A 14,902-nucleotide genomic window follows, 5' to 3' on the forward strand; every position below is an offset into this window, starting at 1 on the left:
GAAAAAATAGGCTGCGAAGAGGTTCGTGGCATGTGCAGCTTCACTGTCATAATTCCTTATTCGTGTTGACTGAAGGGAGGAAAACTGCTGCATTCTGTCGTCTCCCAACGCAGCTTGGATGCTTTCATGCCAGCGTCCTGCTACAAAGTTTCCAAGCTTGTCCTCTTGATCTCTGTAATTGTCAGACTGTGGATTAAGTACACTTAGGAAGTTATGCAAGACGCAGGGAGCCTTGACAACAAAGTCCACGTTTGTGGGCAGCAAGGTAATGGTCCGAAGTAGGATCCGCCACCTTGCTGCTGTGATCCCGAACGCGTTTTCAGCACACCGTCTGTCGGAATATAGCAAATGAACATTGAAATTGTTTACATTAAGACATGTTTACAGTAATGATACAAACAGACTGCAGGAAACCCAGTGTCAGAAGTACTATATGTCTATTTTTCTTGCGGTATATTCATTCTTTGCGCAGTACTTGTGCCCTTTAAACGGACACCAGAGAGAAGCTCTGAAGCAGTTCAGATTGTTCAAGTATTGTTTAGGAGCTCTGCTTTCATTGATTTTGCAATAAAAGGTTGATTATTAAAAGAGAGAATGACTGTCAGTGTCTCATTTTTGAATTTCACTATCTCAGTGCACCATACCTTGCTCGGCGCAACCTGTAGTTGAAGACTCTTCTTTCATCCTCAAGGTGCTTTGAAGGAAATGGGCGCATGAAGTCTTTTCTTAACTGAAAAGCTTCATGCCCAACGAAGACGTGGGGTACAGCTGTTGTAGTCCCTGGGAGCAGGCCAATGAGGGTATGTTGAGGTCTCCATTGACAAGGGCCTTGCCAAAGTCAGAGTGTTTAAAAACGCCTCCGTCGCTCACGCGACCTTCAGCCCCCACATCAACAAGCACATACTTGCAACTTCTGTCAACGACAGCCATGAGGATAATTGAATATGTTCCCTGAAATAAAGCATGCATGAGGACAATTGAATATGTTCCCTGAAATAAAGCATCAGAGCAAGTGTCGACATTCACATGCAAACAGCAAATTTACGGCCACTGTCAGGCAATTCGAGTGGCCTGTTTAGCAAGCAAGGCTTGGTAATATTGTCACCTGCGTACTATCGTATAAGTAAGTTTACTGAAATGGCTGAAAATGCATGCAACTGCAAAAACATCAAAGGATGCTGTGGATGTTAGTGAGTTGTCAATCGTTAAACTCAATAGTGTCCTGTCATACTCATACCCCTCATATGCTTGAAGGTTAAGGAACCACAATACCTCATTTTATAACCATATGCCCATTTGCATTTGAGTTTTTTGTGTACAGCACTACAATGCACTGTACATGGCACGTGACTTGCACTGCATGTAAATTGTACCATCTACAAACCATCTTCCTGGCAGAAGTGCAATTACCAAAAGAAACAACATCCTTAGTACATAAAGCAAATAAAATGAAAGCATAGCACTTTACCTTGTAGTTGAAGTAATTACTCCCAGAAATTGGTGGGCATGTGACTGCTACATGTTTTTCATCGACAGCCCCCAAGCAATTAGGGAATTGCCATGGAGCTGACAATCCTTCAGCAATCTTCTCCCACTCCTCTTGGGTTGGTGTCTAGAATAGTACGGCACTTGCCATTACTAATGACTGGAAAAATCAGTGGCACACAATGCCCATATTGCTAGAAAGTGTGCAGTGTCATTTCAAGCGATAAACGTAATTGCTATGTCCACAGGACCAAGCTCGGTGTAACACACATTTATGCAGTAGAAGAAATGCTTTTTCTCTAATGTACCAAGGCAAAGTTGATTACCTAGTGTTTTGGTACTGCTTGAAGGCTGATCATTCTTTAATTATTTGGCAAACATTTTGCCCGCACTACCAGCAATCATCAAAGATGCAGCAGTGATAAGTGAAGTGTAATGGCATACTTACTTGCATGAAGCGGTCCTTGAGGCATGCCCATATTGCTCGACATGTGCCGTTTAGGCATTGCCTGGCAGTTTCAAGACCTACACGATATAACAGCGCTACTTGGCATTTCTCCTGCCCTGATGCCAGGTAACTGTCACATGACAAACAAAACGAAAATTGCCCTCACTCACCAATCGAATTGAATTGAGGGGTTTTACGTGCCAGAACCATGATTTATATATGGGAACGTGCCCCCAATGCACTGGACATCAGCATTTTTACATTTTAACCCTAATGAACCAATACAAATAAAAATCATCACATTTCTGCAAGCAACCACATAGTACATAAAAGATGTAAAATAGCAGGAATTTGCTGTTCCATACACAAACTGTGGGCCAGCATTTCCTAGCCTGAGGGACTGGGCCCTAGACTGATAACTACCATGCTATGATTAACCTCTATAACAGAAAGACTTCATGGCAGCAGCCTAGGCAGTTTCTTTAAATTATACAGCAAAGTATAATGTTAAAGAATGTATTAGCATTACGACTGTAGCAGCACATACATGGTACTCCACTGGTAAATAATTTTACTCACCATGTGGAATGTACTTCTACGAACCTCAATGTCATTGCCAGTCGCTCTCCAGGCTTTAAGGGCTCCCTGGCTCCCTGATTAACGGCTGTCGGGTCAGGTCCGCAGCCACAAAGTTTAACAGCTTATCGAAAAGCTGCGGCGTCATTCTGTAGTACTTGCAGAATAATCCGTGATCTCCTTGTCGATGCGGCACATCTGCAATTGCCATGAAGAATGTAAACAATCATCCAGACATCACAGACGTGGCTGCGAATGGTCGTCTCATGTGTTCATGCATCGTATGTACCTGATCGCCAAGAGGGTGACCAGAGGTCATTTGCATCACCAAAACAACAGTGAACCTGCTAAGCGATATCAAGGCGAGAAGAAAGCTTTACAGATTAACGACAATGGGGGCGAAATGACACAAAAAGAGCGCGTGCATATCGTCTTTTCAGCGCTGCACGTGTTTCTTAGCAATTACCAATTCAACCATGGACTGATACAGAATAGCGACACGACAAAACACTTCTACGTAAAATGAGCAGGGTACTTACAGCTGTGTGGTAACGTCCTTCTTGCTTTCGGGCCAAAAACACAGGTCGCACCCACCAGCGCCGCCGCTGCCGGCACCGTCGTTGGTTTCGTCTCTTCTTCATTATCATGAGCAAGAGTATCTGTTTGAGCAACAGTAAAAGCCTCGTACGAGTAGAGACTGTGGGCATAATGTCGACGGGATGCAGCCAGGGAGACAGCGATGACGTGTGACCGCACACATGAAACGCACGAAATCTGAGCAAGCAGTGCGCGCCGCTTCGCGCCATGAAAAACGCAGACGACGCGGAAAGGCGGGAACGCGGCGCCGTTGATAGCGTGCCAGTGCTGCTGCCACTTCATGCGAAGCTGATTATGTCGTGTAAGACAGCGCATTTTCGTTTCTTTTGCGTTGGGTTATTAACTCTAAAGTAATAAAAATGACGTTTATCACTATTTAAGCATTTTGCAGCACCGTCATTGTTTCTGTACGAAACGATACCTTCTGAACTGATTATGTGTGAGCGTGCAGGAGCGCGCGCTTCCGCGCGTGTTTTTGGGTGCAAACCACCATTCCTCGCGGGAACGGCAGGCGGAAGCGCGTAGACGCGAGCTTGCGCGCGTTCGCAAGCGTACGTGTGGTCTGGGCTTAAGAAGCAACTGCCTTAAGGATGCCGGAAAAGGTTCAATTTCTCTTATATTGCCGAGTGCCCCTCGCGTTTTGAGAACAAGTTGCGTTTCAGAAGCATCAAACCTCTTCGGTTGCTCTTCTGGATGTGGTATGGACTAGCTGATCGATGGCCCTTGCGCATGTTTCAACGAATGGCAAGATCTAGCCAACTTATGGACCTTTTGCTACCACCGTCATGGTATCATACAGTGTTCCATGTTGGTGGCTAAGGGGGCCCACTCCTACTTGACAGAATTTTCAGCGGATATATCTTGGAAAAGATGACACGTTGCAGAATTTACAGCGATTGTAGGTCGCAGCCATCCTCTCACAGGTACAGCGACGGACCGAAAGAGCGGCCGAGATAGCGCTCAGCCTGCTTTCATGGCTCGCTCTCCGTCAGTGCCGTTTCGTAACGATATCATCTTCAGGTGCCCTGTCATGAGACGCGCGTTCCCGTCCGGGCAGCGCCGGCAAATGATGACTGAGCTACGGATTGGGAACGCTTGCCATGAACGTGTGCGCGTCAGTTAGGAAATTCTAAACTGCATTAGAAATCAGGAAAAAGGGCTACCGAGTTTTTTAGAGCCACTATACTTAATTTCCAGTTTTAACGTTTTAGATTTTACTAGGCGGAAAAGAAATTACGTTCCTTTCGGCACGCCATCTAGCAAAACCTTACCGGCAGAAGTTTGCCTTTGTGGATAAAGATGACGAGTGGTTTAGCATTTTCTATTGTCAGGTGCACCAAGCATTAAAAAGACAGAAAGACAGGAAAAAGGCATAAAGGTAACATTCTCATATCGCGATGTTTTGTTTGCAGAAAGTAAAGCAATACCCTAGATGGCACGCTATGCCTGACGGATGGCCAATTAAAAATCACATGTCCGAAATGGATTAGTGACATCTGCCGGACCCATGTCGAGCGGGCAACCTGAGAGGGTTGCCCGTTTGACGTGCTGATGGCGTTGGTTGCATTTCTAATGGCAGCTTTAAAAATTGCAGATATCTTGCAGTAGCACGCCCAATTCATGCTGCACCTGAGACCTTTGCGGCTCGTACATAGAGACAGCCTCCACAACCCTCTTTCCTCCAGGTTTCTCGAGAAACATATATTCACAGTACGTTCTCTGTAGAAGATTCAATGTTATCCAGGTTCCATGACCGTCGTACACCGTAGTTAGTCTGCCTCCACTTTGTCTTGGCTTTGAAACCTTCAATTAGCTGGAGATCACTTTCGCCGGCCAAAGTGTTTTGATAAGTGGAACTAGCTGCTGGCGTTGCCTTCCTTGCGCATGCCTACCCACGGTATCAAGCCTCCCTGCTTGGGCACTGTGCCAACCGCGCACATTGCATGGTATACGCAATGCATCGGTTGCAAGTGCTCGCATGCGGTGGCATTATTAGCCCACCTCCCCTACTTCGATGCTGATGCTTCTTTCTAGCCTCGATCGATTTGCTTCGATTGTACTTCACAGTTGCATATCCTAGCGATAAACCGAGATCCCGCATTCTCATAGCTGAGAATCAAAATCAGTTTTGCGCCTTATATTGAAGCCTATGCAATCGGGCCATTGTTCAATCGCAGTGAGATGCTGAATTCACATTCTGCAGTGCCAGCGCGGCAAAATATGGCAACGGTTGAGAGGCCGTGTTTAGGGAAGTTTTCCTTTTGTTATCCTAGAGTGTGAGCGCTGTGATTCGGGCCGTGTGTGATAAAATTACAAACAGATGAGTTGTGTGAGTTGGAGAACTGAAACCGAAGGTGATTTCAAATGCACACCAAGCAACTCGGATACATGACTTTAGCGGCTATGGTCATTAATTCAAACCGGGAAGTACGCTAATGAGTTGGCTCTCTAATCTAGTTCGACGGGAAAAACAGTAGATACTTCGGTAATTCAACAACGAGCTCAAGGCCTGTGAACTGATCCGACACAGAGTCTGAGTACAGCAATTCAGTATCTTTAGCCGAAAAGAATAACGACTGATATGGAATGGTGATGGACTACAGCCGTTTGAACATGGAAACTGCGTGAGATCGCTTTACACTGCCAGCAATATACAATGTGTTGGATCACCTAGGTCGGATAAACTTGTTCACCGGGCTGGACATGGCGCTTGATAAATTTTAGATTCCTCTTGCTGAGCCGAGCATGCAGAAGCCAGTATTCAACACGCTACATGGATATTTTAACCAAAGCACATGGTATTTGGTTTAAATATTGATCTACCTGCTTGCCGAAAAATGATTGCCAACGTACTTCACCACGTGAGTGCAACGTGGTAACTTCATTTAGACAATTTACTTGTTCTGCCCCAAGATTTGGGGTCCATGCGACAACATCAAAACATGAATTCCATCTCCAAGACAAGATTGGCACTGTCTCTCCTAATGTAAAAACGACAAAAATGAGGTGGAGTATCGTAATTTGTGCTCACGATTAACGCAAACCGGGTATTTGAAAGTTAGCAGCACTCACAGAACTGCCAGTACCAACTAATGTAAATAGGCTGCGAAATTTTCATAGGTTGGTGAGCTTCTTCAGGTCACTTGTGCCGGGCTTTGTCATAATACTAACCCCCTAAACCATCTTCTCAACGATCAAGCGAACTCGAAGTCGTGAGAATATTCCCGCCATGCTTTACACTAGCTGAAAAGCAAGCTTTTGTCAGAGCCCATTTCAGAGTTCTTCGACCCAAAGCATGAGACTGAAGTCAATACTGATGCGAGTAGTAACAGAATAGCTCGTATGCTCGTATAGAGGAACGATACTTATCCGCGCCATCTAGTGTACTACGTAAATCGACGAGCCAGTGAGGCAGAACAGACGTAAATTTTAGTCTGCTTATACGTGGGCCAGTTGAGTGGGCCGTGGGGAGGATGCGATAGTTTCTGTTTTGGTTTGGGTTCACCAGAGTGCAAAGTTGCATTGTTACAGTCCGCTTGGGCACTAGGAAATTTGCGAAACCATTATTGCGGGGAGGTCTGAGCAACTAAACAGCGTGTCGACACTATTAGGCAACAATAAGGTGCCCAAGTGGCTCATGTGGACGCTCCGAATTGTGCGACAGTCGAAGCGCATAAGGAGGCTTCTCCAAAAAAGTTTGAACGGGCAAGACACACTGACATGTGCAGTATCCTAGTCGATGCATCATCATCATCATCATCACCTTGAGTCTATTTTCATAGTCATTGCAGGACGAAGGCATCTCTCAGTGATCCGTAACTGCACCTATCTTGCGCTAGCCGACTCCCACTTGTGCCTGCAAGATTCCTAATTGGGGCACCCCACCTCACTTTCTCCCCTGGTCTGCACTGGGTCAATAGAAAAAAGCGGCCGTTATCCAAATGTTAGACCTTCAACTGCGCCAAAGGATTGCTATACTGCGAAAGCCACTAGCCTAATGATAAGCAACGAAACAACATGACGCGGACTTCAAGCTAAAAATTCACTGCTCTACTGTAAATATCAGAATGGTAATGCAAAAAGAGGAACACCTGCACTGTTAGGGAGCATGGGAATATAGAAAGCTGAGAAATTGGAAAGTAGAGAGCACGAGAAAGTTTGTCGTAGTAAGGTACCATGACGTTGGGAGACTTTTTGCTTAGGGTCAGTTCGTCACACGCATCAGACATAAGTTTTGGCTAACAAAAATGACGGCCTATGTAAAGCAGCATGTAGGGCAGTAATAAGAATGCCTATTCCTCAAGACTCGAGGCGGCAAGGTTCAGGGATATCTCCACCAAACTGTGCCAGAGCAGAGACGATTTAGTATCGTTCATTTGAGCCCATTAGGGCCATTTGGCGAGAATTGCTTCAGGAACGGAGTGTTCTTAGTCATAGTTCACGTTTGCGTGCTTACTCCTGCACACAGGTAATGTTCCTGCAGGCATTTATTTGCGTTTAAGGAGATCCTCGCAGAATAATCTCTGACCACTGTTCATGCTTGATTTCTGAACTTTTCGAAGAGTTTCGTGTTTCGCGGGGAGTAAAGAGCACATTCGTATCAATACCTCGACCTGCAAATAGGCAGGTAGCACGCATTAACAGAGTTTTATTACCTGTGACATCGAGTGCCATGGAATACACGACCCATCGTAATTAGGATGCTCCCTTGCGCAAGGCTCAGTTTAATCCTAATTCTTCACTAGAGCAGACAATAGCAATATCAGGTTTTGAGCCCCGCTTCGTATATGAGCCAAACGACAGTCGACTAGCGGACCTGAGTAGTCGCCTGAAAAATGAGCCAGTAAACTTGCAACGTCTGCGAGATGAAGCCGGGAAAGCTGCCCGACAAGCACAATGTAAGGCTGGAAAACAGTGCGGTAGCGAAAAAGGCCTCGCAATAAGGTACGTTCTGGGTGATTTGGTAGGTGTGAGACGGCCATCCGTGTGTACTTGGTCTTTTTGTTGTTTTCTAGGTACTTCCTTCAAACCCTAATGGACTCAGAAAGTTCATTTTTTTGCTTATAAAGCCGGTTTGCGTTCCATGAGAAGTACGCAGAAGCCAACTGGAATTATTTCGCACCGTAGCTAAGGACAAAGTCAACATTGATGATCCCAGCATCTGTTCGATTGCTCTAAAACCACCTCGGCCAACACAAAGCAGGAGAAGGTGAATGAGACGAACATATCTCAAAGATTATATTGCTGACTCACTGAGGACAGTCAGTAGGCTCGAATGGCTGAGCGTTAGCGTAAGGTGGTGCTGTTGAATGCCATAATCGTTATCAAGTACAAACTTCGAAGCATTGGCGCACAAGGGTGCGTTGTGTGTATAACAGGCATATGATCGCGATATGTTCGTTTTTTATTCTACACATTTACGGGTTCAACGAACGTTCGTTGACCACCCGTGTCAAGCAGTAGCTGAACTAACGCAGAATGATGCTTTCCGAACTACCACTCAGTAACTGTTTGCATGATGACAGTTGCTGATCTAGTAGTGCTAGCAGGGCACTTGTCACTACTGAATTGACAGTTCTCGTAACCTCATGCTTGACACGTGAATCATACTTCCGCTGAGACTGGTGTAGCTGTCTTTACTCCATGTGGTGCAAAGTGCTGAAAGATGATGTTCGGAGCAGTATATGCAATTAAGCCACTGCGTGCTGCGGCAGTTTCATGCGAGGTGCCCCTCTTGCTGCATTTACAGCTCTGCTTCCTAGTCAATTAGCATCGTATTTCGTGGGCGGAGAATACGATGTCGCAGCTGTTTAATTTCTGATCTGGCGGATACCACATCAGTAGTAGCCGTTTGCTGAAGATCTTGGGTCCAAATCTAAAGCTGGTGGTACCTGCCATGGTAGAGCCGGCTGGCCACGTACGTATCCTAAGGGTGTGTTTATCAGTGAGGACTTTAAATGAGAAGTCTGGTTCTCTTTTCTGCTATCTGCTTATCTACTCCTTACCACGTGATTTCTTTACAGGAAATCACGTGGTAATGTTTATCATACAACTTTGTATGTTTCATGATGGAGTGCCTGATTGGTCAACAAGCCTGTTGTGTTGAGACGAATAAATTGAGTGCTGTCGGCAAAATTGACACTTGAGATAAAAAATAATTTCATACCTTCTACTTCGTGTTCTCGTTCTTTCCCACCTGGCGCCCAGTCCAAGTTTATCCTGTAAAAACACAAAAACAGGACAACCATGCGGCGCAAATAACACTGGGGTCGATCTGCATATTCATAAAACGGAATCTTTTGATCCTTTTGAAGGAGTTAGTTGTCTCGTTTTCCAATTCTGTAATTGCCTCGCTTGCGTGCTCTAAAACGAAAGAAAAATGCCACATTTTACACTGCTCAAGTAGGCGCGCCGCGCTTATGATGCCTGCAGAAGGTGACTATGAAATGTGGAAGAACTTTCATATAATCCACACAGAATTATAATACACTGTCTGTTAAAGTGGAAGAGCCAAAATATTCGTTTTCTTGATATTCATGACCATATTACCCATGTGATGACTTGATACTGTTATGAGCCAGTTGTCTTGTGGATGGAGAACAAGAAGCTAAATTGTAGGACTGACAACAGGAGGACAAAGTTATGTCTATCACCCGCTATATGTCTTGTTGTTGTCCCACTTTTAGCCTCCTTTTCCACAGCGTAAAAACACTTCCCCGCATGAGACCACTAGTTTTTCGCCCTCTTCCCTCTGACACGCTCGCAGCCCTACTTTACCCATGGACATGCTAGTTCCTTTTTTGGGTACCCGCTGAGTGAGTGTGCTCGAGAGACTATTGTCCGTGCCGACGATGCACATCAACTTGCTAGGAATAGATTTTCTGAGTCCCATAACTACACCCGCAGTATCAGTGCAACAGCAACCACAGTCCCATCCAGTTTTGCTCCTCGATTGCTTATCCTTCTGTGGCCCCAGCACTACGTGCATGGCTATCTGAAAAACTGCTCTTTCAGCACACCCTTCATTTCGCGCGAGCCGCCATCCCAGTGACCGTTGTTACTTATGAAATCACTCCACTGCCGCCTTCATCACCACCTGCTCATCCCCGTCCGGACATGTACACGCCTTCGTCCCACGCCTTATCATATCGAGGAGACCCTCAATACCTTTTCTGTGAGATTTTTTTCATGCACTCTCCGATCACCTAAACCGAGTCGGTGCTTTCGCTGATTAAGAGTAGCGCTATGAGCCAGTTGTCCTTCGGACATAGGAGATGGTAAAATGTAGAGCTTACAAGAGGTCAAGATGAAGGGAGGCCTATCGACAGCCATATTTGTTGATGCTGCCCTGCTTTTATCCTCCTTGTACATTGTGTAAATAAACCCTCTCGTCTGCAGATCTCGCTGTAGCACTATCATTGTCCATTATAACATGGCTTTCAGTCACCCAGCCCTCATTGTCAAGTCGCTCAAACTTTCAGCTGCTTAAACACCACGAGTGCCTATTGATAATAGGAATCTCGACGCGGAATTATTAGTCGCTAGTTGAAGCTCAACATTGAATCTCTTGAAATTTACAGAAGAAACCGAAGCTCCAAGTTCCCAGTGTGTGTGTGTGTGTGAAAACTTTTATTGTACTGAGGTCCGGAGGCTCGACTGTTCAAGCCAAGGCGTGCCGCTCCCTCGTTGGCACTGTCAGGCCAAGCCTTTCAGCGACATCATGGGCCCTCTGGACTGCCCTTTGTTGGTCTTGAAACAATGGGCTTTGAATCCTTTTCTCCCACTGTGTCCATTCTTCAACAAGGTTGGGGAGAGTCGCGGGACACCCCGCCAGCATATGTCTGATTCCAATGATGCCATTACAATCATTGCAGTCCGTCTTAATCTCCCTCTCTGGATATATTTTATTAATAGTGTACGGTGTGGGATATGTACCCGTGTGCAATAGGCGCAGTGAGCCTGCCTGAGCCCTGTTCAGTTTTGAACGTGGCAATGGGAATTGTCTGCGTCTTAAATAATAATGTTTGGTAACATCATTGTATGTTAATAAATGATCACTAGATTCCCTGGCTTGATGGTGAACGGCTCGGTTGTGACTGTCACGGTTAGCAAGTCCTCGTGCCAAGTCATGAGCAACCTCATTGAGGTTTACCCGAGTCTCGTCCACTTTCCCCATATGCGCAGGAAACCATCGGATTTCAGTTGTCATAATCACAATGTTTTCAAAACGTTTAGCTGCAACTCCAGCTACGTAGCCTTTATCAAAACACTTTACAGCTGATTTCGAATCACTGTAAATTAAGGCCCACTTATTACTCCTGATGGCTAGAGCAATTGCCGCTTGTTCTGCCACCGTGGGGTCCTTGGTAAAAATAGTGAGAGCGTCTTGCACCTTCCCTTGATAATTTGATACAATGGCCGTATAGGCTTCTTTACCTTTCACCCAGGCAACATCAACCACAGCTGCCAGTTGGTTCTGCTGCTCTATTTCCTTCAAGAGTGCTTTAGCTCTTGCCTTTCTCCTTTCGACATTATATTCTGGATGCATGTTTCTGGGGAGAGGGTTGGTTCTGATCTTGCTCCTAACTTCAATCATTAATTCTACTTCAGCCTCTATTGGACTCCTTGGTATATTCAGTTCTGCACCTATTGCCTGTAATATGTTCCTGCCAGCTCGTGACTTTGTCAATCTTTCGTCTTGCGCTAGCTGTTGGGCCTCCGCGATTTCTTCCATTGTATTGTGCACCCCTAGACTCATGAGTTTGTCGGTTGCAGCGTTACTGGGTATCCCTAGGGCTACTTTAACGAGCTTCCTGAGCATCGCATTAAGTTTGTTAAGTTCTGCCTGCTTCCATTTGAATAATCCAGCCACATAAGTGAAGTGACAGAGAGAAAAGGCATGTATTATCCTCTAAGCGCTGTCTTCTCCTAGGCTTCTGTATCTATTGGTAATTCTCCTTAGTAACCTAATGACTTCATCTGTTTTATTCGAGATATGTTGTATGGTTTTATAGTCAGTATCGTTCCCATCTATGTGATACCCAAGTACCCAGTGACCTTCCTCAATTGATATTCTCAACTACTTAACATAATAATGTTATTGTAAAATTTATAACTTAGTGCATGTTTGTCGTTTTGACTGCCATTGTATTTTCTTTCTTTTCTAGATTATTTTTTTTTGCGCCGTACTATTCGCTAGGCTCATCATTCCTAACGACAAGGTGCAGTTCTGTGCTCGTGTACTTCATATGATTCTCTTTGTTTTCTGTAAAGACTCACTACGGCTCAATTCAAAGGAGCCCTGTCAAGCTGCTCTGCAGCAGCTTATCTCACTCCTCTTGCAGAGCCAAACATGAAATAAAGTTGTCGTGTGATATCCTTGCATACCTAAAACATTGCCGCAGTAATTAATTGTAACGCAGTGAAACCTACTTCAGGTAAACGTCCTTCATCGAGGCAACGGTCACACCGATGCCTGCTATGCCAAGTTGCCGGAGGGAACTTTCTAGCGCCCTGAACATTGCAGGGAATCCCGTGTTGTCCAAAGTGCCCAGTGCGATGGACACCGCTGCCTCCTTGTCGTCATCACGATTGCTGCAGGTGCAGCATGGCGGACGATGTTCATGATATCATTGAGCTTGAATGCATTCGCTACCTTGATGAACGTCAGCTTGTATCCGACGCCTGCGTGCAATAAAAAACACGGTCAGGGACGAGTAGTCGTTATATGGCTCGTACACACGAACATGGTTTCAACTGTGAAATTAGCCCGGCATAGTTGCGGAGCCTAATCTAATCAGCACGAGGTTGATGGCGTCACTTCCTAATGTCACTAGGAGATGTTTGACGAAGCTCTTTTACGTAAATAGGTGCATTTGGGAAGGAATAAATTGGCCAGCCGACAAAAAGTAGGTGAGACACGATATAGGTTGCACAATTATTAGCTCCAGCGAAGAAATCAAGATCAGCTCGGCTATCATTTTAAGGACAATAAATACCCCAAAATGCTTATTTATTATCTAACGGGGCGACATGCACCAAGAACAAGCAAAACCAGCGAAAAGAAAAAAATAGTTGGCGGGAATATCTTAGCAATAGAAGGGCACGCCAGGCTAATTCAATTCAAACGAAGCCACCAAGGGCTTCCTTTGGTGCTCGTGCAGGCAACTATTATCCTGTTATCACATGTGATCCATAGACGTACTATTGCGCTCAGTATGAGCTACAACAGAAAAACACGTAGTAAAGTAGTCGCATGTTGTATATCATGCTGAGTGCACTAGAAAATTGCATCTGTATTGCAGTGCATTGCGTGAGTGATGCCACTGAAGCCGCAGATCTTGCGTAGGTATGTCTGCCCTGACCATAGTTTCAAAAGAAGGCAAATTTTTGTTTGTTTGCTTGCTTGCTTGTTTGTTTGGAATTTGTTTGCTCGTTTGCTCGTTTGTTTGTTTGTTCTCTGTCACTATACGACGATAAATACCCCAAAAATGTATATTTCTTACATAAAGGTACAACATGCACTAAGATTAAGCAAAATCAACGCAATCAAAAACTAGTTGGCGTGAATATCTCAGCAATAGAAGGCCACGCCAGGCTAATTCACTGAAGTGGGCTTTACGCTTTGCGACCTAGGCCTTTGTTTGGAACTCGTACAGGTAGCTATTATCCTATTATCATATGTGATCCATACAGGTATTATGGCGCTCAGTATGAGCTGCAATGCTGTATGCTGTATGTATGCTGTATGAGCTGTAATATACTAGCATCTGTATTTGCTTTGCTTTACGTGAGTGATGCCACTGCAGCCGGAGATCTTGCATAGGAATATCTACTCTGACCGTAGTTTCAAAAGAAAGGGAGTGTTTGTTTTGTTTGTTTGTTCTCTGTCACTGGCTCATATCCACTATGGAGGACTTGCCAATATACGGACGAAATTGGAAGGCGATTATCTGAGAAAACTGTGGCGTAGCAAACTTCGTCTTCCTTGTCCCGTGTTTCTGCTTTTAATCAAGAAATGATCCTTGATGCATATGATTCAGTGTTGGCCGAAAACATTTCGCCAAAACTTCGGTCCTAATACCGAAGCTCAGCAAAAAAAAATATTCAGGTATATTACTTGCAGCCAAAGCTCATTCATGAAAGCTTGAGGAAAGTAGTCTAAATTGAAAAAAAAAATAACTTTCTGCCTAATGCTTGGGAGAGTTTGCTGAACAACCGATATTATTCGAAGCCTAGGTCATGAACCGCACGCAATGTATACAGGTGATTCAATTCAGGAACCCGCAAATACATTTGCTCCCTCAGCGACGCAGCGAACCCTCACGCCCTAAGCGCGTGCAGCACGCCGCCCCACTCTCTGTCACCCATGACCACCCTCTCCCCAACTCATCTTCGTCAGTGCTTCTCCCCTCCACCTTTCCTTTCCAACATGTGAGAACCACAAAGTTCCATAGTACAATTACTTAAGGGAACTCTGGCGCTGCTATTTACAAAGAGAGAGAGAGAGCGAGAGATGCGAATGAAAGAAAAGCAGGGAGGTTAACCAGTGTTAAAGCCTCAAGCTTGCTATCCTGGACTAGGGGAAGGGAGAGGGAAGTAATGGCGGAAAGAAGAGCGGGCACAAAGAGCTCCTGGCATCCACAGGAGCTGTAAGAGGAGCGGTTCAGACAACGTGGTAATGATCGACAGAACTGAGCTTCGGCGCCGAGGGCTCCGTTGCGCATGTATAAGCTAAGAAAAAGAGAACGACTTTCCTTTACCGGATGTGATTGCGGTGCATTTTCGTTTGATATA

At 45.2% G+C, this 14,902-nt stretch overlaps 1 protein-coding gene across 2 annotated transcripts in view; it reads right to left on the reverse strand.

Moving 5' to 3' along the window:
- Positions 1–14,902, reverse strand: part of LOC139049599 (phospholipid-transporting ATPase ABCA3-like) — a 344,592-nt gene that overhangs the window by 159,588 nt on the left and 170,102 nt on the right. The window contains exons 14-15 of one of the 2 annotated variants that reach the window (XR_011508412.1): positions 12,539–12,790; positions 9,273–9,325 (exon numbers count right to left, since the gene is read on the reverse strand). Coding sequence is in view for 1 of the 2 variants with exons in the window: in XM_070525181.1 (XP_070381282.1) it covers positions 9,273–9,325; positions 12,539–12,558 (73 nt within the window). In the remaining variant the exon portion in view is untranslated. Of the gene's footprint in view, positions 1–9,272; positions 9,326–12,538; positions 12,791–14,902 lie in introns of those variants that run through there. The other variant, XM_070525181.1, reaches the window with a different exon arrangement.

The sequence above is a fragment of the Dermacentor albipictus genome, chromosome 9, assembly GCF_038994185.2.
Source record: "Dermacentor albipictus isolate Rhodes 1998 colony chromosome 9, USDA_Dalb.pri_finalv2, whole genome shotgun sequence".
Taxonomy (NCBI): domain Eukaryota; kingdom Metazoa; phylum Arthropoda; class Arachnida; order Ixodida; family Ixodidae; genus Dermacentor; species Dermacentor albipictus.